This window comes from Python bivittatus, unplaced genomic scaffold, assembly GCF_059951505.1.
Source record: "Python bivittatus isolate LINGU-HERP-01145 unplaced genomic scaffold, Pbiv_v1 ctg000850_np1212, whole genome shotgun sequence".
Lineage (NCBI taxonomy): Eukaryota > Metazoa > Chordata > Lepidosauria > Squamata > Pythonidae > Python > Python bivittatus.
Window position 1 is genome coordinate 42,932,941 of NW_028277112.1, and position 25,287 is coordinate 42,958,227.

The 25,287-nt window shown below is 38.1% G+C and overlaps 1 protein-coding gene across 1 annotated transcript in view; it reads right to left on the minus strand.

The window, feature by feature from the left end:
- The window catches only part of GLIS3 (GLIS family zinc finger 3), a 166,506-nt gene that overhangs the window by 85,986 nt on the left and 55,233 nt on the right, over positions 1 to 25,287 (minus strand). Inside the window, exons 4-5 of the mRNA XM_088129960.1 lie at positions 21,087 to 21,291; positions 19,087 to 20,200 (exon numbers count right to left, since the gene is read on the minus strand). Of these exons, the coding sequence (XP_087986086.1) occupies positions 19,087 to 20,200; positions 21,087 to 21,291 (1,319 nt within the window). The remainder of the gene's footprint in view (positions 1 to 19,086; positions 20,201 to 21,086; positions 21,292 to 25,287) is intronic.

Here is a 25,287-nt window from a genome sequence, read left to right on the forward strand (position 1 = left end):
TTTTGCAGAATTTATTTACTGTCTACAGGCAAAAATAAATTAATAATACACACAATTAAGAATGTTAGAGAATTTCATTTATTCTGTATTTAATTGACCTACTTCACCTTCCTAAACTACCATATGAACTGTAATAGTTTTTCTTTAGATTTGAACTTCCATGTACGTTGTGATGCAGTTTTGGCTTGCTTCTAGAGTTATAAAGTACTTCATCAACAAAACAGAATGCTAGAAAATTATTAACCTCCAGCAGTTTTTCTAGAAACACATTAGTGTTTTGCAACACCATGAACTTAGACAGAGTCAGAACAGAAAAATGTAATGGTTTCCTTCAATCAGCTATTATCTATGGTGTAAATCTTTCCTACTTTGCAAACTACTGACTTATTAAATCAATACCAGAGTTAGAAATGCCTTACAAATATTTGCTTAAACAGTTACTCTGCACATTTAAAAAAATCATTTTTAATGTATTTTACACTCTTAAACAAAAGACAGTGAATATTAACATACCAATCCTAGTAACCAATCAGAACGTTTAGAATCCTTCCTTCCAGAACTTTTGTTTTTGTGCTTCAGTGTCTCTCGAGACAAGTCACGTAGCAGCCCAATGCAACACCACCCAAGACGTTCTGCCAACAGAGCCACTGCCTCCTTGCCTTTCCATACTGCCAGTAGCACTGCCCCAAGTCTTGCAAAGGTTTGCTAAAATTCAATATACTTTTGGGGAAATGTCACAAAATCTGGCCCAACAAGATTTGGGGAAACCTATGTAAGGCTTCTCCCCATGTGTACCAGCCTTAATTTGTAGACAACAGCTGCTTACTCTAAGGCTCCAGCTGGTGTTTTTCCAAATGAGATGCCAGTGGCCATGGACTGATATCTGTTTACTTGTTTGTTTGAAAAGCTATTGCATTTATTGTGCCATTCTTCCCAATCTACCACCTGAAAAACAGGCTCTATGGATTTCATGTTGAACTTTGCAGTATCAGTATGTGATCTCTTTTGTATCAGCAATATATTTACATAACAGGGAATATTAAATTCTTCTTAAACTAAATGTCCATTAGTTCCTTGGAGAAAGACATGAGATAATATGTGATACAGAAATACTGTTGGAGTATGGGTATGTCATATAAAGTAGCCATACATATAAAGCATAACATGTATTTGCTTCCTTCACTATTGATGGGCCCTGTTTGTATATTTTGAATAAAAAGTTGTGATGCTGGTTTAAAAACTAGATTGGGGTCATTATGCTACTTAGATTATTTGTGCTATTATTTATGGTTAGTTATATTAAAATATATACTTAACATTTTAGGGTTACGGTAATTATGATTATCCTGAAAAAAACTTGATTTCTTAAATATTTTAAATGATTGAAACCCAAATTAGTATTAATTTGGATTTATGAAAGCGTGGAAACAAGTTCAGATAGTTTCAACATTTACATAAATAAAAGAAACAATAGGAAGATGTGTAAAATAATTCAAATAATCAGATACAATCTCAAATGCAAAATAACCTTCTGAAAGTTCACCAGATACAAAGCCTGCTAAAATCAATCAGACTTTCTCTTTAGTTTCCTTACTTGTAAGATTTCAGCCTAATACAGTAATCTTAGGTACACTCACCATGCGAAAGTCCTATGGTGATTAATTCTGACCAAGCATGCATAGAATAATGGGATAACCAAAATATTGTGGTATATTATTTTCTTTTCACTTCTATTGTATTCCCAATATGTAAAATTAAGCATAACAACAGTGGATAAATAAGAAGCAGTCCAAAATGGTCAATTTAAAAAAGTAAATAATATTTCTAATACCTCTTCTACTTGTGCTTGCAATAGGAGGGTTGATAACTCAATATTATTCTTCACTGTACAAGTTACTAATGTACACTGAAACATAGTAGCACACAAATATATTAAACTGATCTTTTGAAAGTAGCTTTTTAAAATATGTTGTAACAAACAAATCCAAGAATAATTTGTATTGTATCTCCAATGGTGTGAAAACAATATACTTCTGCTAGCCACACAGTAGTTCCAGAGGAGTTTTCTGGACATCTGGCAGATAAAATTGCTCAGATATGTTCCCAATTGGATGCCAAGCATGTGGCATGGCCTGTGGAGATGCCTGGGGTACGTACTTACCCTGTTATCTGGGAAGAGTTTGATCCTGTTGGATCTGAGGAAGTGGACAGGGTCCTCCAGGCTGTAAATGCCACCACTTGGCAATTAGATCCATACCCCTCCTGGCTGGTTAAGAAGCTCGGGAGGTGACGTGTGGGTGGGTCCAGGCGATAGTGAATTCATCCTTGAGAGAGGGAGTGTTTCCAGTGGCCTTTAAAGAGGCACTGGTACACCCCCTCCTCAAGAAACCATCACTGGATCCCACCGTACTGGACAATTTTCATCCAGTCTCCCACCTTCCCTTTTCAGGGAAGGTGGTTGAGAAGGTGGTGGTGTTGCAGCTCCAGAGGATCCTGGAGGAAACGGATTATCTGGACCCTTTTCAGTCGGGTTTCAGGCCCAGATGTGGGACTGAAACAGCAGTGGTCGCACTTTTGGATGATCTCTGGCGGGAGCGGCATGGGGGTAGCACATCCATCCTTGCTCTTCTTGACATCTCAGCGGCGTTTGATACCATTGACCTTTTGGGTCGGCTTGGGGAGTTGGAGATGGGTGGCAGTTTTGTGCTGGTTCACCTCCTTCCTCCAAGGCCGGTCCCAATTGGTGTTGATAGGGAGTGAGAGGTCCAGCCCACGGCCCCTCCTTTGCAGGGCTTGGTACTTTCCCAGCTCCTTTTTAACATCTACATGAAACCACTGGGCGAGATCATCCGCCACCATGGGATGAGGTATCATCAATATGCAGATGATACCCAGTTATACATCTCCATCCCAGGTGATCTGAATCATGCTGTTTCTACCCTTTTGCGGTGCCTGGAGACTGTGGGGGTCTGGATGGGGAACAACAGGCTTCAGCTGAACCCTGATAAGACAGAGTGGCTGTGGGTTGGGGGCTCCTCTGTATCCGGAAGTTTACCATCTTTGGTTCTGGATGGGGTCATACTACCCCAGACAGACCTGGTGCGTAATCTGGGGGTCCTCCTGGACTCACGACTCCTGCTCAAAGAGCAGGTGGCAGTCATGGCCAGGAGGGCCTTTGCTCAATTACGTGTTGTGCACCAGTTACGCCCTTTTCTGATCTGGAGTCCCTCCAGTCAGTCACTCATGTCCTGGTCATCTAACGCATAGACTATTGCAATGCACTCTACATGGGGCTACCCTTGAAAAGTATCCGGAAGCTTCAGCTGGTTCAAAATGCAGCCGCATGGGCACGTTACACCTTTGCTGCATGAGCTGCATTGGGTCCCAGTTTGCTTCCGGGTCCAATTCAAGGTGTTGGTTATCACCTTTAAAACCCTACATGGCATGGGGCTGGGCTACTTGAGGGAACATCTCACCCCCATTATATCTACCTGTTCCACCTGGTCAGGCAGAGAGGGTATGCTGTGGATCTTGTCGATGAAAGAATGTCAACTGGAGGGGCCCAGAAAGAGAGCCTTCTCTGCCATGGCCCCTGCCCTATGGAATACTCTTCCCCCAGAAGTGAGGCAGGCCCCAACTCACTTGTCCTTCCAGAAAGCAGTCAAGACCTGGCTCTGCCAACTGGCATGGGGCAAGAAAAGGGGCAACCAACCCTGGGGGTGGCTAGCACCTTGAAGATGCTCCCATATGTTAACATCTTACTGAACATCAACATTTTGGAAGATATTATTTGCGTACGTGTCTGGTTTTATTCTATTTTTACTGTATTTTATATTGTTTTTATTGTATTTTAATTAATATTTATTGTTTTATTGTGAACCCAGAGTCACTTTTTCGTGAGACGGGCAGTATCTAAATTTGAAATATAAATAAAAAATAAATTCCAGTTGCCTGTGGACTGATCTTTATAAGCATCCTTTCCTTTGTTGCAGCTGGCTTTCAATTTTCTTTCTTGATTTTTCCTCTGTGAGCAGCTCTGACCCCTACCCACCTCAGCCTACTTTGCAATATAACTGGAAACTATTTATTGCTATCCTATTGATCCCAAACAGTCATTTGTGCATACAAAAAGACAAGGGACAGTTCAGCTTGAATGTTGTTTGCATATTTCTTCATCTATGCAATGAAGAATAAAATATTTTCTTTTCTTGTGATATTGCCATCAGGATTATTTCACATAATCTGTCATAATATCTTCTAATCTTCTCCTTAATGAGGGATGCTTCTTTTCTTTCTCTTAGGTTCTACTGTCACTTTTATGGAAGTATGGCAAATTCGTAGTATCTGACTTAAAAAAGAACTAAACCGATTTATTGGTTCTTTTTTCGGATTTTGCAACACACTTCAGAATTTGAAAAATATACCCAAAATGAACATATTAGAGAACAATTCATATAAAAAATATATACAGTAGCACAAGGTAGGTGTAACACATATTTCCAATATCCCTTTCTAGCCTCCCTTTGGTTACCTTGCAAATAGCACAGGGAGAAGAAGCAACTCCAGCAGCACGTAGATTAAAGAAAATGCCCTTAGATGCTTTACATTCAGAAGTTCTTAGGTAAACCCTTGAAATCTTAGGCTCCCCCCTCCTTTCTTCTTCCACTGCTTGCAAGAAAAGTGAAGGAAAAGTGAAAATGACTGATGTGAATGTGCAGCTATCTGGATAGACTTTAGGGGAACTGATCTAGCTTTGTAAAAACAATAGTAATTGGGAGACCTGACCTCTATGGATATAATTCTTTAAACTGGATGATACTGAACTCTGTAATGCCATATTACTCTCCTTGTAATACTACTTCCCACTAAATTGGCACACTGTTTTGTTGTTGTACTGTCAATGAAGAAACTTTTAGTTTATAGAGTTTTTCCAAATCAAATGGCAGATTCTGCAAACAAACAGCTCCACTGCCTTATAATGTCCTTATTTGAATTATATTTACTCCCAGACTGAATGCATGCCATGGGAAACATGTGTCAAAATGTATTTTCCCATAGTAAAGTCTGCTGATGTTACTTTGAACTTCATCGTAGATACACCTTAAAAGGTGACTGACCTTATGTTTAAACCAACACCATGGACCCTATTGATTTTCAGTTCCATTTTTAAAGTAGCCAATCTCTAAATGTTAAACACAGCTATATCTGTAGCTTAATAATAACCAGCTCCTAATGCGATACCTTAAACATCTGCTCTCATTATGTTGGTCTATGACTGTAATAAATATTTGATTTGATTTGAACATCTGCTCAATAGTAGAGTTCGAATGAACTAATAATATGAAACAAATTGTGCAACATGTTTTTCTGGCACCAGAAATCTAGGATTTGTTGATAAGGGTTTTCAGACAAAAGATACATTTCCTGACCAATTTTGGTTCTGCCTAGTTAGAAAATTAATATTAACAATTCCATTACTAGGAAGAGACAGTCACCAAATGAGAAACAGTACCTTATCTCAAAATCTTCAGTGAATAAAGTTAAGATGCTTCAAATTTCTACTTGTGTTGTAGCTACTTACAAATTATACTATATATAAAATTAACTTCACTACCTACATATACATCAGGGCTATATAAACCAATAGAGGTGAATATGGGTAGCTCAGGGTTGAACTGTGGAGTCCTTGGGGTTCTCTGAGCTTGGTTCTTTTCTTGCAAACGTTTAATTACCCAGCTAGGTAACATCTTCAGTGCTAAAATGGGATGGGGTTTGCTCTGTATTTATGTGTTGTGGCCTGCCTTGCCAGTGCTGGTGGGGGTGGGGGTTTTGTTTTGCTCCTCTGGTAGTTCCTTGATTAGCATATGTTTGCTGCTTGATTGTGTGCCTGGTGGTAGCAGGTAGCAGCAAACATATGCTAATCAAAGAACTACCAGAGGAGCAAAACAAAATCCCCACCCTTACCAGCACTAGCAAGGCAGGCAACAGCACATAAATACAGAGGAAACCCCATCCCATTTTAGCACTGAAGATGTTACCTAGCCGGGTAATGAAACATTTGCAAGAAAAGAACCAAGCTCAGAGAACCCCAAGGACTCCACTATATAAACCATTATTTATTTATTTGAATTAGATCTGTATTTCCTTCAGGAACTCAAGGTGCAGTATATAGCCCTCCCTCCCCCAATTTCTATCACAACAAACTCACCATTTGGAGTTTATGAGTAGAAACCTGCTATGAAATAACGATGGTGATGGTGTTATTTCTTTTCTATACCACTCTTCCTCCCAAAGGAGCTCAGACCAGTATGTGAAAGAACAAAATATTATAAAATAAAAACAATTAAATGAGCAATCAACAATCTAACCATTATTGTCTAAGCAAGACAATAATATACAATAATTAAACGTTATTTCATTTTACAGAAGCAATATAAACAGCAATCAAAACCTGGAGAAGTTATCCTACAAATGCATGGGGGACACGCATATCCCCTTGTTTGCTTGTTTAAAAATATTTAAAATCCACCTCTATCCATATGGATTTGGACTGAGGCTGTCTGCAACCATATGGGTAAGGTGTCCCATAGGTGGGGCCACCACCAAGAAGGCCTCATGAATTTTGAAAAGAGGGAGAAACCTCAGCAGGCCAACCCTAGATGTCCAAACCAGATGAGCAGAATCTAGTCTGGCAAGGGATTGCCTGATATAACCAGGTGCTATGCCACAAAGAGATTTCAGTTAATGACCAGCAATTTGAATTGGACCCAATGCAACCACTTCAACATCAGTATACTTCTAGTATGACAAGGTAGCCCTGTCAGCAGTTTTGCCTCTGATTCTGTACAAGTTGCAACTTCTTGGTTATCTCCAAAGGCAGTTCCAGGTAAAATGTGTTACAATACTCTGACTGGGTGATGATCAGGACATGAGTAACTGTTACCAAGACATCTTGGTGAGGCAGGGTTTTAACAGGAGCTGAGAGTCCAGGAGGACCATTAAGTCATGAATCAACTTTTTTGCAGGAATATGACCCTGTCAAGAGTTAACTACAGGGACCTCTGTTATTGGGTTGCCCAGATAAACAGCAGACATTGTTCTTGCTTTAATCTGACTTTGCTTTTCCTCACCCAGATCTTCACACTCCAGGCATAATTTCAGGACATCTATGGCATCTCTGGCTTAGCTATCTGCTGTACATAATTATGACACCTCACCCAAACCAATGGATGACATCCCATAATGGTTTCATGTAGATGTTACATAACATGAGAAAGAGGAACAAGCCCTGGGGAATGCCATATTGCAGCTCCCAATTTTTTTATTGCTGCCCCCCATGACAAACAACTGAACAACTCACTTGGATAGGAATGGAACCTCCAAAAGATGGTGTCCCCAACTTCCAAACTTTTCAAGTAGTCCAGAAAGATACCATGGGTGATACCATTTAAATCCAGTAAGAGAACCAAGAGGGGTACATTTCCCATATCGAAGTCCAGACATATGTCATCTGTTTCTGTCCTGTGACCAGGCCTGAATCCTGACTGAAAAGCATCCAGATAATCTTTTTCCTTTAGGATTGATTTAACACCACCTCCTTGAAAATCTTCCCTAGAAAGGGAAAGATGGAAAATGGGTGAACGTTATCAAACACTACTGGATCCAGGAAGGGCTTTTTCAGGAGAGTACACACCACTGCCTCCTTCAAGGCAGGTGGAACTCAGTAAAGCATTGACAAACTCTTGGATGAAGCCACTCTTACCCCAGCTGGCACCTGGAGGAGCCAGAAAGGGCATGGATCAAGTCTACGGGTGGTAGCATTCAACTACTAAGCACTCTATCCACTTCCTCATGCTTGACAAGCTCAAAAGAATCCTAAATTACCACACAAGACATTGCTTCACTCATCACCACAGAATCTGTTCAAAACAACATCAGGGCCATATGTATTTCTCAGAAGATACAGTTCCATAGTTGGGATATCAGTACTATCAAGAAGTTCCTATTCTTGGCTATTGAACTGTGAGTCCAAACCATTGTTAAGACTGTAAGTAGAGCCTTTACAACTGATTCAGAGAGGCTAGATCCCCTTGTTCAGATAGAAGGGTGCATCAATCAGATCTATGGAGCCACCAGTGCCTCTAGCGTTAGACTGAAATGAAAGCTAGCACTTAAGGTATATAACTTTAGAGGGAGAGCCATCTCATCCAAGAGATACTCCCTTCTTAATTGCAAGGCCTGAGATGCCTATTTACAACACCTCTGCCTTATATGGGTCCCGTTTCAGGTTTTTCACCTTTATCCAGTTTATTGCTCTCTTAGCAATTGTCAGTCTTTCCTTTCTCAGAAAGTAAAGAGTTGAATGTCCTTTGTGTACTGAAGACACTGTATTTCAGATCTTCAGATGATCATCCCCAATAGTTTCATGTAAATAATGGACACCATGAGAAAAATAACAGAATCCTGTGGGTCTCCACAATACAAAAAACATGTTGCCAGTTAAATTTCCCACTGCAGTTCTCTAAGGTAGGAATGGAATCACTCTAATATATTGCTTAAATTTCCAACCCACCAAGTTGCTTCAGTAATATTGTATGAGCAATTATATCAAAGGCTCCTGAGAGATCCAGAAGAACCAACATAGTAGCAATACCTCTGTATCTTTTATGATAATCGGACAGGACAACCAGAGCTATTTCAGTATTAAATTCAGTGAAGCCACACTGAAATAGATTGAAATAAATCTATATATTCTCACCAGTGAAAGAAAAACTCTGGATCCCCCTCTTTACCAGTCTCCATTTTTCATTTGTCACCTTCCAGTGAATTCCTTGAAAAATAAAAGATTCTTACACCCTCACCTAATGCAATTGACCATTTTTGTTCTTTAGACACAGAAACATCTCAAAGGCTAAGCTTACCATTGCCTTCTGCAAGTAGACATTCACTGTTGTTGATTTTCACATTCCATACTCTTCAGATGTTGTGTATATGCAAACTAATTCATATTTATATTCTCACAAAGAATATAAAAAGAACTTGTTCTTTATAATTGGAATGTGCCTTTTTCAATCCCTTCCTTTTTTGTTCACCCACAACCTCTCTCTGTGGATTCACAGGCTCTTCTTGGCTCTTAAAATATGTTAAGCAATTAAAACTGGCCTACTCATCATAATCAGGGTATGGCTAACCTTAAAACTTTATTCATTATTCATGCTGAAAAACACAAAACTAATTTTAGATCTCATTCATATGGTAATATCTCTTTACTGTTAGAGATATGAGCTTAATGTGAAGAAGTGCTCTATAGAAAAAAAGTGCAGTATCTCATTAGGGTCTTCCTGTGTCATACAAGACATAGGAAAATCAATTGCTTTCATGATTGAAAAAAGGAAATGTTTAAGAGGAACTCTCATTTTAACAATTTATTTAATGATGCTTTGTCAATATCTGCAGAAATCCTTCTGTGTTTGGTTTTAGGCTATTTTTCTTTTCTAACATGTAATCTTTCTCTATTTTCTCTTATTCTATCTGAAGCTTATACCTTACTCCAATCTCTCATACCTATTGTCTTTAAAACCTCCTGCTGTGTATCTGGAGTAACCTAATAGCTTGCTTTTGATTATGAAACACAATTTTATTTATTATTTGACAGTTCTGAAAGAATGTTATCCAAGAAATTCAGATACTCTGGCAAGCCAAAACAGAAGTGGAAGCATTAATGCACTGAAATCTTCACTACAGATGCAGTTCAAGGGAACAAGGAGCCAAATGCTTCTCTTGATGGAGACAGACAACATTTATAAACAAAGAATAAACTCCATGATGAATGCCTCCATTTCTTTTATTACTTTAACTTTCCTGAATAGATTTTAAAGCACTTTATAAATATTTAAACCTATAAGAATTGAGAAAATGAAAAAATGGTCCAGAAGAAGCAACAGTATGTCATTCAGGGAATTGTAAATGAAGACAGAAAAGCATTTCTATATGCTCAGTGGTAACTTCAGAAAGGAACACGTAAACTGATTGTTCTCACAGAACAATAACAGAAGGCTGCTTCCACATGCATGAAGGTACAGACAAGAAGAAAAGCATTGGAATTATTCTATTTACTGAAAAAGAAGACAATCCTAAGATGACTTCCCACCCCCCATTCCCACCAAAGTGAAGAGTACTGTATACAGAAACAAATATAATACAGAAAACTTGTATGCAATGCAAGTTTTCCTACCTTGTCATCTTGGGTTGTCAACCCCATCTGAAATTGAACCTGGAGATCTCTCCCCCCAATAAATGTATGCATTTATGTATATGTATGAAGTGGAATAGAAATCAAATATAGAAATGTGTGTGTATTTATGTGTATCTAGATTTATAGCTATATAAAGAAAAAAGGCAGAATAAAAATACATTATATTAAGTGAATTAATAACTGAAATAAGGTACCCCATTTATAAAATTATCCTCCAACGGTGTACATCGGTCATTCTTTATCATGCACAAACCACTCTCACACACAGAATTACATTACATACATACATTCCCATCCCTCATTCCAGCAGAAACAGCAAAACAGAAGAGGAAAACGTGGCAAGTTGAAGAGACAACTGGAGAGAAGAAAAGGAAGAAGCCCCATTTAGGCATTTTGGAAGTCTTAAATTCATCCACTGAGAAGCCCTTTCCAAGTAGTCTCTAACGTTCAAGCTAATCCTGATTCAGATATTAATCTCCGGTTGCTTCAATTGCTTGTTCTGGTGGGAAGAGTAAGATAATTATAATTGAGCAGTGTATACTACATGATGATGCTCTTTATGAAATATAAGCCAGAATTCTCTAACCTTTGGCTCTACCTTTAAATGGAAATGTATGTTTTCTGAATCCAGTGGCCTCATTGGTAGTGATAATTCAGTATGTAGCAAGGAAGTAAGAAGTGGCTCCAACTTCCAGCCTGAATATTACCCTTATATCAGGTATAATAACAATACCCAGTATCAGGTATTATGCATCTATTGTCCTGTTAGACACATTCCTTTATTCAATCATTGTAATTAGCTGCTTGGCACACAATAGCCATGGCTATAACAATTATGATGAATCCATTATTTAAAAGCAGTGGCATGTCTTTGTTATATATTCAACTCTATTTGGGCAATCACAATGCCTTCTTATTTAATGGATAGCTTAAACTGTTTGTATAGCTAAAATTGCCATGAGATTTTTAAAAGTAATTAATCACACTTAAAATAAAAGGGTTGATTTAGGCATTCTTATAACCAAAGAGATTGCTATTTACCTACAGTTCAGTGAAAGCAAATAATGCAGAAAAAGTCTGCCAATGTTATTGACTTTAGCATAAGCAGGAGCAGCAGTACTATGCACACTCTCAAAAAAGGTCTTTTATTATTTTTTCTCTACTATGGACAAAAATATTAAAGAAATAATACATCAACATCTTATTACTCTGATGACAAATGTGTTATCTCTAACAGCTTTCTGGACAAGATCCAGCATGTATATACCACAAAGCTTTGTATTTCCACCCCAAGCAGTAGGTAGCTGCATCAGAAGATGTTTGTGAAACTGACAACTTGACAAGTCTAACTAGGCAGAGATGCTATCCAGCCAGTTTGGTCCAACTTGTATCAGCTAGTTGTTAAAAAAAAAAAAAAAAAGTTAGTCTGATAAACTTTAATAGGGCAGGTTGGGAAACACAGATGACAGCCCACCAAGTTAGACCAAACTAAGAATCCAATACAAAAGAAATTATTTTATTAATAACAATAACAAAAATAATAATTATTTTCAGAAGAGAATACGGTATCAATGTAATCAGTGGAGGATGAAATCGAAGTTTTAAATGATTACCTAAAAGCAAAGAGAGGACGTTAGTATATGTCCGCAAGAAAAACATTTTGAATGTGATAGAATCAAAGGCAGTATACAAAACTGAACAATTACAATCACAACTGAAAAATTGGAAAGATAAACCTCTGCATGCAGTTCTGTCATGTCATGAATATGCTATGCCTGTTTGTTTATGTTTCTGCTTCTTATCATTTCTTTTGTCCAGAATCTATCTTTCCTAAGGTGTGCTACATTGTGTTTTCTGAATTCTCAGTTCTGTATTTTGACTTAATCTTCACTTAGTGTACCTACCTCCACTGAATCATGATAATATTTTTTGTACTCTAGTCATTCCATAAGTTCCTGGCCTCCAATATTCTCCTTGATGTGTCCCTGGAACAGTAAGATGCCTAAGAAGTTGCTTCTTTTTTGTGACCACTACATCTGGGCTGGAAAAATTCAGATGACCACTAGATGGCGGCAAAGAGATACAGAAAACCCTTTGCTACTGTCTAATGGTTGTTTGGGTATTTGCAGCACAGATATAGCAACTCTATTCTTTTTTGTCTTTCTCTATTAAAATGTAAACACTACTATTTAAAGGTAAGATGTACTGCACGTTTTAGTGGCATAGTCACCAACCAACAAAGGTATTAAGCTTATTTCTGTTTAAAAGTTATAAAAAGCCTGCCCAGCCTTTATTTTGTGCAGAAGACCACAGTATCTGGAACATGCAAAATATTATTCGTGCCCATTAATTTCAGCAAAGTCTTTTGCGTACTTCATTACAACAGGAACTGCTGCTCTATGATCAAGCTTAGATTCCAAGTAAGTATCCTCAGGCTTTGAGCTAAATCTATACTCTTTTTCAAAAGAGTTATAAATAAATGAACAGCTCAGACTGCAGTAGCAGAATGTCCTCAGATACACATATAAAACAAGTATCAACATGTAGGACTGAGCCACCAGAGCAGAACTTGGAGCTCAAAGAGGTAGAACTCTGGCATATGAATTGCCCAAAAGCATTAGAGTGGAGGGGAGAGAAGATGATGTATTTCAGTAGGCAAGCATTTCAGGCTTTCACAAAACAAAAGCAGCTTTGTCCTTCCATCATGTCATGAATCCTAATTAGCAGTAAATGATATTCCATTGTTGGTTCAGATAAGTTTGTTTGCTTATTAATATTTTGCATGTTCCAGTATGCTCTTAATACATTCTTAAATGTAACTAGGAAAATATTAGACAACAGAATTATTACCATAATGGTCCCACAGAAGAAAAGACAGATTAGATAAAAAATATTTTATCTACAGGATAGATTTGTCCATTGAAAGCTTATAGAAAAATGTTTTAATAATATATACAAAAAGATATATAATTTTAAATTGATGGATTAACTGAAATTACCAGTCAGTAACAAAACAAAGCCATAATACAACAACAAAGGAAAGTAAAGAAAATGTTTTTAAGGGGAGATTAAGGGACAGACAACACATTTCCTTCATAGTACAAGATGGATCACATCTATTTCTTAGCAGAAAAAAAGCAACTGTATACAGTAGGCATTTATCTCATTCCTCCATGCTAGTTTGTTTTTGCTAAAAATGGCCTAAAAGTGGCTTTATTTTGCCCCCAAAGTGCTTGCTACTAAAAACAGCACTTTAGCAATGACTGTGCCAGATGTGAGATAATATTTTTATTGAACAATGATTAACAAACATTATCAAGTAACTAAATAACATAAATCCAAGATGCATAGAGAAAAAAGGTAAAGAAAATACAGAAAATCCACTAAAAAGTCAGTAAAGAGACAGTTACTGTGCACATAAGCATTTACCGTATGTATAAAGTATGACCACATTATAGTCAATTGCTATTGAGATAAACTATAAAATCCATCTGAATTTGATAGAACTGCGGTTCCTGCCTCTGATGTTTCATTATTTTAACTTCATGATTTTTTTTCTAATGTAGCCATTGAAAATGCCTTGTTAATCAGTTGTTACATTATCTAGAGTTTTCCAATGTTGGGCAATTATTATTTTAGCTGCTAAAATTAAATAGAGAATAAGTTCCTTATTTTTAAGCTTGAGATTTAATCCTGTAAGTAAATGCAGCAAGCCTAACTCTGGGGAGCATTCAGTTCTTTGTTTAGTACTGGTACTTACTCCCCAAAAATGGTGCCAAAAAGGTTTAGCTTTATCACATGACCTGTGAAAGATGAAGGCAAGAGATCAGAGGGAGTACACGTTGCCAGTAGTTATTTCTTTCCCATTATCTTGGTTGCTTTATTATATTTATTTTATTTATTTTGTGCCTTTGAGTTGGTGTTGACTCCTGGTGACTGTCTGGACTAGCCCTTGCAGTTTTCATGGCAGGATTTTTGGAAGTGATTTGCCACTGCCTGCATCCTAGGGTTGAGAGAGAGAGACTGGTCCAAAAGTCACCCAGCTGGCTTTGTGCCTAAGGCAGGACTAAAACTCCTGGTCTCCTGGTCTCTAGCCTTGTGCTTTAACCACCACGCCAAACTGGCTCTGTTATTATATGTAGGTGGCTCTTTTTATGACACTACATAGTTTTTTTCCCCTTAGTAAACTTTTCACAATTTAGATAATTCTCTAAAATATCTGCATATTATTCAACTTTGTATATACCTTTTAATCCTTAAACTAGCTATTGGCAAGTGACAGTCTGCATGCTGACCAGTCACCACTCTTTTCTCTGGCATGTCTGAGAGAAAGTAAGAGAAACAATGACGGCATGAGTAATAAATAAATAATAAATCACTATCCATCTGCACTTACTCTTCAGTCTAAACATCATCCTGTCAATAGACACTGCAGAATTCTCACTCGTTCATAAATTCAAAAATGAAAAAATACTGACAGATGAAAGATAGCATGTTAATACCTTAGGCAAATATTCCTAAAATATACTAAAAGTTATCCATCATTATTATTATATTGCTCTGCTGCTAGTCACTCTTCTGGTGGTGGCTGCATAAGATCTATTAGAACTAAAGGTAGTCCTCGGGTTATGATGGCAATTGGGACCAGGATTACCACTGCTAAGTGATGTGGTTGTAAAGTGTGACATCAGGTGACTGCATCGTTTAGTGACAAAGATTGACATCGTAACCCCAGGACACACAGGTTGTTAAGTGGGAAGAGGCGGGAGTTCCATGTAAGGAGTGCAGGGGTGCCACAGGGGGCTGGGGGAGGCTGTGCATGGATCTGGGGAAGCCAGGAGCAGGCTGGGGAGGCCGGCAGAGGCTGCATGTAGGTCTGGAGAGGCTGGTGGAGGCCTTGGGAGGGCCAGTGGAAGTCTGGAGAGGCCTTGGGAAGACCGGCGCAGGGCACATGCAGATCAGAGGAGGCCAGGGAGGCACTGGGAGGGCTGGCAGAGGCTGCACATGAGCAGCAGGGTGCTGCGGGTGGGAGAAAAAGCAGCAGGGAGCGACTTATTGAAGCAACTTGTAACCTTCCCTGCCAGCTTCCCCATTGACTTTGCTTCTGGGAAGCCAGCAGGGAAGGTCACAAATAGCCATCATGTGACCACAGGTCACTGTGACATTGCAATTATACAGTTTGCTGAACGAATGGATGTAAGCCAATGACTATCTGTACTTCAATCAACACCTAGGATAATGAAGTCATAATCAAGGATGAAAATATGGTAAAGAGAGGCTTTGGATTACAGAATTATGCCACTGAATTTTAAAACAATGTTACAGAATCCAGAGTTTTTTTCTTATTTCTTATTAAATTCTCTTGGCACTTAGCATTATTCTTCTCGTCTTGCAATAAGTAAATATAGTGGGGCAAAAAAGTATTTAGTCAGCTACCAATTGTGCACGTTCTCCCACTTAAAAAGATGAGAGAGGCCTGTAATTTTCATCATGGGTATACCTCAACTATGAGAGACAAAATGAGGAAAAAAATCCAGAAAATCACATTGTCTGATTTTTAAAGAATTTATTTGCAAATCATGGTGGAAAATAAGTATTTGGTCACCTACAAACAAGCAAGATGTCTGGCTCTCACAGACCTGTAACTACTTCTTTAAGAGGCTCCTATGTCCTCCACTCGTTACCTGTAGTAATGGCACCTGTTTGACCTTGTTATCAGTATAAAAGACACCTGTCCACAACCTCAAAGAGTCACACTCCAAACTCCACTATGGCCAAGACCAAAGAGCTGTTGAAGGTCACCAGAAACAAAATTGTAGACCTGCACCAGGCTGGGAAGACTGAATCTGCAATAGGCAAGCAGCTTGGTGTGAAGAAATCAACTGTGGGAGCAATAATTAGAAAATGGAAGACATACAAGACCACTGATAATCTCCCTCGATCTGGGGCTCCACGCAAGATCTCACCCCGTGGGGTCAAAATGATCACAAGAACGGTGAGCAAAAATCCCAGAACCACACGGGGGGACCTAGTGAATGACCTGCAGAGAGCTGGGACCAAAGTAACAAAGGCTACCATCAGTAACACACTATGCCGCCAGGGACTCAAATCCTGCAGTGCCAGATGTGTCCCCCTGCTTAAGCCAGTACATGTCCGGGCCTGTCTGAAGTTTGCTAGAGAGCATTTGGATGATCCAGAAGAGGATTGGGAGAATGTCATATGGTCAGATGAAACCAAAGTAGAACGTTTTGGTCTAAACTCAACTCGTCGTGTTTGGAGGAGAGAGAATGCTGAGTTGCATCCAAAGAACACCATACCTACTGTGAAGCATGGGGGTGGAAACATCATGCTTTGGGGCTGTTTTTCTGCAAAGGGACCAGGATGACTGATCTGTGTAAAGGAAAGAATGAATGGGGCCATGTATCGTGAGATTTTGAGTGAACACCTCCTTCCATCAGCAAGGGCATTGAAGATGAAATGTGGCTGGGTCTTTCAGCATGACAATGATCCCAAACACAAACCCCCGGGCAACGAAGGAGTGGCTTCGTAAGAAGCATTTCAAGGTCCTGGAGTGGCCTAGCCAGTCTCCAGATCTCAACCCCATGGAAAACCTTTGGAGGGAGTTGAAAGTCCGTGTTGCCCAGCGACAGCCCCAAAACATCACTGCTCTAGAGGAGATCTGCATGGAGGAATGGGCCAAAATACCAGCAACAGTGTGTGAAAACCTTGTGAAGACTTACAGAAAACGTTTGACCTCTGTCATTGCCAACAAAGGATATATAACAAAGTATTGAGATGAACTTTTGATATTGACCAAATACTTATTTTCCACCATGATTTGCAAATAAATTCTTTAAAAATCAGACACTGTGATTTTCTGGATTTCCCCCCCCTTTTTGTCTCTCATAGTTGAGGTATACCTATGATGAAAATTACAGTCCTCTCTCATCTTTTTAAGTGGGAGAACTTGCACAATTGGTGGCTGACTAAATACTTTTTTGCCCCACTGTATAGGAGGTTCCAGCCAATGTGATTCTAATCAGTAAACAGGGAAAGGAAGAGCAGGAAGGAAACAGGGAAAGGAAGAGCATATTATGCAGGAAGGAAAAGTCCAAAAACTCAAAAGAATAAAAATAATTAGCTGGAGAGTAATATCTTCCATGAGGAAAAACAGACTATGGAGTTTAATCCATTTATATACTTCTTTTATTTAAATAAACTCAGTGATTGTTGTTTAAGAGAAAGTATGAGGCCATCTTATGAAGAACATGCAACTATTGATCAAAAGGAATTGTGTATGTATTCCTGCTCTTCCTTTTTCCTGGAAGTGAAGGAAAAACACAGGATAATTATACATGGAAGTTGTTTACATCTCTCCCCGTCCCACACAAACGCCTTGTCTGAAGCAGGGTGATTGTGCAATAAGAGCCTCATTCTTTGAAGACTCATTTTATGGTAAATGATAAACTCAATAATATAATAAAAACATTTGCTTGTTCAGCACTACTAAGTATATTTAACTGAATTAGCAACACTGAATGTACAGTTTGCAACAATAATATATGTTTTGTATCTTGGGACATCTTGGGGCATTTAATTTTATCATTAATTCAATTTATATTATCTCAGAACTGTAAGTTATCATTCAGTACCCTCAGTAATATTATGAAGACGTTATTCAATGGATAATGGTATTAGACTTTATAAAGCACTGGAAATTAGTTTATTATGTCAATATACAAAAGCAATCAGCCACAACATTTAAAAAATAATCCATGTTTAAAAAATATACTGATAGCAACTAAATATTTTAAGATCATTCTCCTACATTAAAATAAAGAGGGTAGTTAAACAATATACTGCTGTTTATGAAAATGTGAACAGAGATCTTCAAATATATCTAGAACAGACTTCTCATTTGGTACCTTCTATATGCGCTAGACTATAATTCCCATCCAAGTGAGCTAGAAAAGGCAAAGGAAGTATATTTCAAAATATCTAGTATGATTTTTAAAATATTTTATGTATTACTATATTCTATTTTTACATTGTGAGCTACTTTGATCAGAAATTCCTTTGTAGACAGACAGTTAAAATGTAATCTTATCTATTTTCAAACCAAAAAAATCCAAAACACTTTGGTGCTTGAGAGCAAATAAAAAAAAAAAGTAATATATTTAATAACTGGCTATTTGCTGCCCTTTAGAGCACCCAGAAATATAATTCACCACACACTCCGTAATCTTCCTCATGACAAAAAGCTTTTACTCCAGTCATCTCCTATTTATTAGAAGATCTGAAGAGAGTTTACATATATTCAAAGGCTTTATATCAGAGATGAACAACCCATAATTTGCAACCCTAGTACCCCATCTAGTAGGCCAAACCTCACCAGAGCAGGCAGCGGTGACTGATTTGGTTCCATTTTAGGGCAATGTGGGGTTAAGGATAAGTTACATACCTTTAAAAAAGAAAAAGAACCTGACACTTCTCCCCCCACCTCCCAAAACAATCAGGCCATTTTTTTTTCTAATTCACCTATTTCACTGAGGAATTTTTAAAACCAGAACCAATTTTCAGGATCTGAACCAAAGCAATCATAACCAAAAGATGAATTATTTGCTTTACTATGCTCCAATAGCTCAAGTTAAAACATGTTCCTCCCTATCCATGCACCTGACATTTCCATCCATTCATTCCTTTTCCTTAATTAATATAAACAAACCTCATTTCCCTTTTTATCGAGATGTTTTACTAAGAAAACACCAGCACAGCACTGAAAAGTAGATTCCTGGATCTTTTGCATGTGATAAACACCATTTTAGACTTACCGTACATTTGTTTGGCTTCTCCCCTGAATGCACTCTCATATGGATAAGCAATTTGTAACGGGCATTAAATGGTTTGTATCTTCGAGGGCACCCAGCCCAGAAACAAGTGAAATCTTCCCCTTTCCTCTGGTCTATGTGAATTTTTTCTATATGTCGCACAAGTTCTTCTTGCTGATCGTAGGTAGCACTGCAATCTATCCAACGACAGCAGTGCTTGCCACTGAAATCATCGAGTTCACTGTCTTCATCTAAAAAACAGTTCTGGATAGATGGAGGCAAGGAAAGTGGACGGGAATGATTTATGAGTGCATGCTGATGTGCATGATAGGGGGGTGGTGGACCATGTGGAGGAGGAAGAACAAGGGGAGCCAGTGGAGAAGCAGAGGGTATGCCATTTGTGTTTCCAGAAAAAATATCCCCATGTCCACCCTTCACAACTCCCACAGGTTGGCTCTCTGCTAGACATGTACTTTGCTGAACCATCATATTATTTGTGACCAATGGCTGTAGGTTGTTTTGCTCCAACTGTTGCATGCGCTGATATTCACCATTTCCATTTTCACTGTAGTCTGGAGGTGTAGCATTGCAATTAGCCATAAGAAGCCTTTTGTGAGGATTAGGTATAGAGCAAGTCTGGGGAATGCAACTTCCCTTTATTCCTAAGAAATGCCCATAAACTTCAGGTTGAGGAGAGATGTTGCATGGAGATGTTCTTGAACCATTTATATATGCAACTAGAGAAGTAGGGGATGTACGGATAATTGTGTTGAAGTCAATCCCAATGCCATCAGACAAAGGGGACAGGGACAGCGCCCTTTTTTTTGCTGAATGAGATCTGGCTGAGGAATGGTGAGGACTAGAATAAGGCGGATGGTTGTTTTCCACACTGAACAAGTAAGATGGCAATGAAGTAGAAAAGTTGTTGGACATGGATATCCCAGATGTAGCATTTGTGACATCACCTAATTCATTGCTATTTTGTGAACCCTGATTGGATGGAAGAGAAGGATAAATTCTATAACCATGAAACCACTCTTGTTTGACACTCTGTATTGACTGGCTTTCTGACAGACTCAGGGTTGTGGATGCCAAAGATTCACGTGATATAAGAGATCTGTAGTAAAGCAAAAAATGAAAGAACAATGTAATCTTAGTAATTTAATTCCAGATTTTGGTAATTATATGGAGCAGTTGGCATACAAAGCTCAGTTATTTATTTTTGATAATTAAAATTAAAACTTTAAATATTGATCTTTGCATATTCAAATGAGCACTAACAAAGCTGTGACATGTCCAGTGCTATACCACCATAAGAATTTCTGCAAAAAAGAATTAGCCTTTCACCACACTAGAAGTCCTGTGTACATCTCAGAAGCTTCTTCTGAGGATCACAAGGCCTTCATGAAAGACCAATCCTTCAGACCTTTCTCTGCAGTTTCCTCTTTGTCTATTGCTTACTAATTTCCACTGTCGTCATCATCATCATCATCATCTATCTTCCCCATAAAATATGAAAGAAGTTTAAAACTCTGCCAGTTTTGTATTACAGATTCATTCATTACACATCAGCTTTTGAAAGAACATTAACTATAGTTCTTTGCCATAAGAAATTAGACATCACTGCCCTATATATTAGATAACATTTAATGATAAATTAATCAGGTTACTGACCAAAATAAATTTAACTATTAGTATCCCATATATATTTGCTAAAGTTTATTTAAAGTTTTTCTTCAAGTTATTTAAAGCTCACTAACATTACTGTAACACATAATTCCAATATCCTGGAAGTAAACTCAGAGGAATCACTGACATGTATAAAACTGCTGGTGATAAATTCAAAATGCTGCAAGTATGATGGTCAGTGGCAATGTCTCTTGTTAAGTGGTATGCACCAGGAAAGATAATTCAGAACTGAATGGTGCAAAATACTGTTCTGATGGTGCAGATATGATAACCGTTGCTATATTATTGAAGAAAGAAGAAACAGAATGCAAGACCTTGTATCAGATGGAATATCTGGATTTGTCATATTCATAGCCCTCTGTAAACTAGGGCTGATTTGGTTGCATGCTGTTGAGACCTGCTGAGCAGAAGGAGACAGAGGTCCCAGTCTCTGAACCACCATTGGACTGCTGGCGATTATCAAATTGTTGCAACTGTTTTTTCCAATGGACTTGCACTGAGGTCCGTAGACAAAAGCTCCTAAAAATAAAGAAGTCAGATAAACTGTTAAATTATTTTCTTCAAATGATACAGTGAATTAATCTCAAGTATGTTTTCCCCCATCTATGCAACATTAAGGAAAAATTAATTATTTTTTGTTTGTACCATGCTAGCTTGTTTTTGTAAAACACATGCAAAAAATGTGAATCAGCCACTCAAAGAAATAGATCTATTTATAAAATAGAAAAGATCAGGAATCAGGAATACATGTATATAGTATGCCAACGTGAAAACATAAAACATAACTTAGATAAGTTTCCCCCAAAATTTCTCTTTTTATGTCACCATTAATTTTTAAAAATTATTTAACTGGGAATTCCAAATTCAATTACTCCAAATTATAATCCAGAACAAAAAAGAAGCCTTTATGAGATTAGTTTTAATGATGTGGCTTTAAAACAAATGTGGTAAAGTTTGGGTCTTTTCTTTTTATTTTTCTACCCTTAAGACCAATTAATAAATTACATTTGAAAAAGGCATTTGCAGAAATGGCAGGTATAACCACTTTTTCATTAAATGTAGTCATATCATGTGTGAAATTGTAATTCATTGATTACATTAATGAGGAGATCAGATTATAATTTTTTTTTAATGAAGAGCAATGTGAGGTTGTAACTTATTTACTTTGGTTCTATGCCATTCAATTCCCAAAGATTCTGAGTAATGATAGTAATCAGCACAGGAAAGGGTTAAAAACAGAACAGAACTACAAAGACACAGCCAACAATTTAATGTAGCACTGTTCAAGGTAGAATGAAACCCATTTGTCCCCAGATGCTCTCCTGAAGAGCCATGTTTTCACAGCTCCTTGGAAGAAACTAGAGGCATGGCTCTGAGTCTTTGGGAGTAAGTAAGTAAATAAGTAAGAGGGAGCCATCACGGAAAAGGCTTGACAATGGAGTGTCTATAGATGACATTCTTTTGACAGACAGGGAGTCCCAAATTGTACACCAGCTCAAACCAGGGGAATACAATCCCACCCAGAGCTAATAATTGACTCAGTCAGCTTTCTAATCCATAGCTACTCTATCTTGCTGGGATTCAACCTAAGCCTGTTTTTCCACATCCAGACCCTGTGTGAATCCCTGTGTGAATTTCCACTGCATTTCCTGCCCAGTGCAGGGTGGAGGTATAGAGCTGAGTTGTTGTAATTGTTCCTAGCATTTTTCCTGTTTTGTTGCAGTATCCACTTGTTTTGCACTACACTTGCTGCAGTTCACATAGGGAAGCTATCAGCGCTTGATACAACAGATACAGACCTAAGTATCTTCCACCCCATGCCAATGAATGATCTCTTCCAGGAACTTCATGTAGCAGAGAGGAAAAGGGCTTAGACCTATGGCAATGCAGTGCTCACAGATACAACCTCTTTCCCCTCACTCACTGAGATTAGCCATTCAGGAAATAAAGCTCACTGCAAAACAGTACCCTTCACTTTCAACCCTCACAGCTGGCCCAGAAGGATGCCCTGTACAATGGTATTGAAGGCAACTAAGAGACCAAGCAGGACCTTGATTGTACCCCTCCTATCCTGGTTCCACCAAAAGTCTTCAACAAGAGCAACCAATGTTATACAGGCCTGCATCCCAACTGCCAAGGATCCAGATCATCCATTTCCTCCAGGGTTCTTTATAACTATAACCCTGTTACCATCTCAACAGGAGAAGGTTGATAATTATCCATGATAGCTGAGATAAGCTATGGCTTTTTCAGAAGGGGTCACACTACCACTTCTTAGGTGGAAGGCAGGAAGCAAGAATGGCTTACTTAAGGATGCACTTATAACTGCCCATACCACTTTCACTAGCCAGGTAGGGCAGGATCCTAAGCCACAGGTGGCAGAGCTACAGCACAGAGCACCCTGTCCATTTCCTCAGAATCCACAGGCTCAAACCAATCCAAGATTATTTCACAAGACAGGCCCACTGTCACCTCAGCTGGACTTGCCCAGCTTGCATCCAACTCCTAGCAAATTTAAGGATGATGAGTGAATTCTTCACCACAGCCAAGCAGCTGATCTTCCAGCCTAGATTTCCCAAATGGGATCAAATAACTTTGGGCATTTCACACTAAATTTTCAATTTTAAGTTATAAATAGAGTAGCAAAGCCAAGGTAGACTATTGTGTCATACTGGCAACTCATCTACAATCTTTAGAATCAGCAAATCTACTTATGCTAATTTGTGCAGCCTGAGTGGATCAAGGTGCAAATACAAATGGAATACAAATACTAGTAGTTTTCCAATTTCATTTTTCAGCCAAATCTAACAAGATAATTCACTTGATTTCTCCAGTACATTGGCTAAATATGATCTATATATATATTGCCAGTTGTTTCACAGCAGAAAACAGGGAACTATTTTTAAATACAACTTTAACAACAAATTGCAGTTCTGAAGTACCACAGTGACATCAATTTACCTTTTTCAATACATCTCTTTACAGAGAAGATGTGTGTCTGTGTGTATTATCAGTAGTAACACAGCAATAAATATAAGCTTACGCTATAAAAATGCATCCCTACAAAATGAATTTGGCTTTCATGTTGAGAATACACAGTGTTCCCTCCCCGTTTTCTTTTTACCAGCAGAAACATTCAGTTACTGTAGAGAGTAAGGAAGATGACCATGACAGAAATAGGCCAGATCCATTACCAAAGTGACAAGGGGAAAAACATTAAGCTTAAGTCTGAAACAAGAAGAAGCATGTGCAAATGACTCAGGTAGGCACCTCCCTAATTCACGAGTATAAGGGGGAAAGGGGAGTAAAGCACAGTCAAACTTGCAAGGTTCTCTTACTATCACCCATATTAATAAAAGTAGTTTTAGCCTTCCTATGGAGTTGATTTCTTGGCTTGGTCTACATAGTGGGGCTGATCATTACAATCCAGAGGAAGCTCCCATACTCCACTACTCTCGGGGATGTGGTATGGTATATGGTAAACCCCTTGAGTCACTGTTAACTCCTGGTGAATTCATTGACATCTCTGTGTAGTTTTCGCAGCAAGAATATAGAAACAGTTTGCCACTGCCTTCTTATGTTTTGTCAACTTCCCAGTCTGTCCCACTGCCCTGACATTCCTGGTGGTCTCTAATTCAAAGTACTGATCCAATCCTGCTTAGTTTTCTGCAAGCAGCCAAGGTTGGGTAAGTGTGGCTATTAGTTCAAGATACCTATTCTGATTGCTTTCTTCAAAGTCTGATTTGAAAGTTATTAAAACCAGATTTTTTTTTCTTGCAAAGCTTGTGACCTTCCTGTAGAATTTACAGGCATTTCTTTTAAGACTTTTATTCAGCACATAATTTTTACTCTATAATATTATTAGAGATGGTTTTGGAATTCTTCATGCAAATGCTGCTTTGCCCTAGTTATTTTTTTCATATGTTTGTTGAAGCTGTCATTACTGTTTATCATATTCATACTAAGCACTGACTAGGGAACTGTAATAAGCAAAGAATAAAAATATATGAAGTTATACATTCATAATCAAATTAAGAAAACTGTCAGACAAAATGTGAAGAGAGCCAGTCTTGCTGAAAAATGAGATAATTGTGAAAGGCAACAGAAAGGCAAAATGTCAGAAAAAAATGAGAAACAGTTATTTATTCTGCCTGCTTAATCACTCACACTCAAAACTGGGTAAAAGTTATTAGGAAACATTATACTAATGGTCCTGCATTTTAGTAACATGAGAAAAACATAAGGAAGGATTCAAGAACAAGCTACTACACCAGGCCTCTTGGTAACAATATATACCTGAACCTATTTTTCAGGGTGATAAATTATTTGAAAAGTCAGCATCACAGAATATGAAGTTTAATTTTTGCCCAATTTGGAGCAAGCTAGTATATCTTTCGAAGACACTAACTGCCGTTTGATATTTCAAAATTCTGAAAATTTAAATAGACTTTGTAGAAACGGAAAGAAAAAATAGAGGTTGTAGGGATTTGAAAACGAAGAAATGTATATATAGTT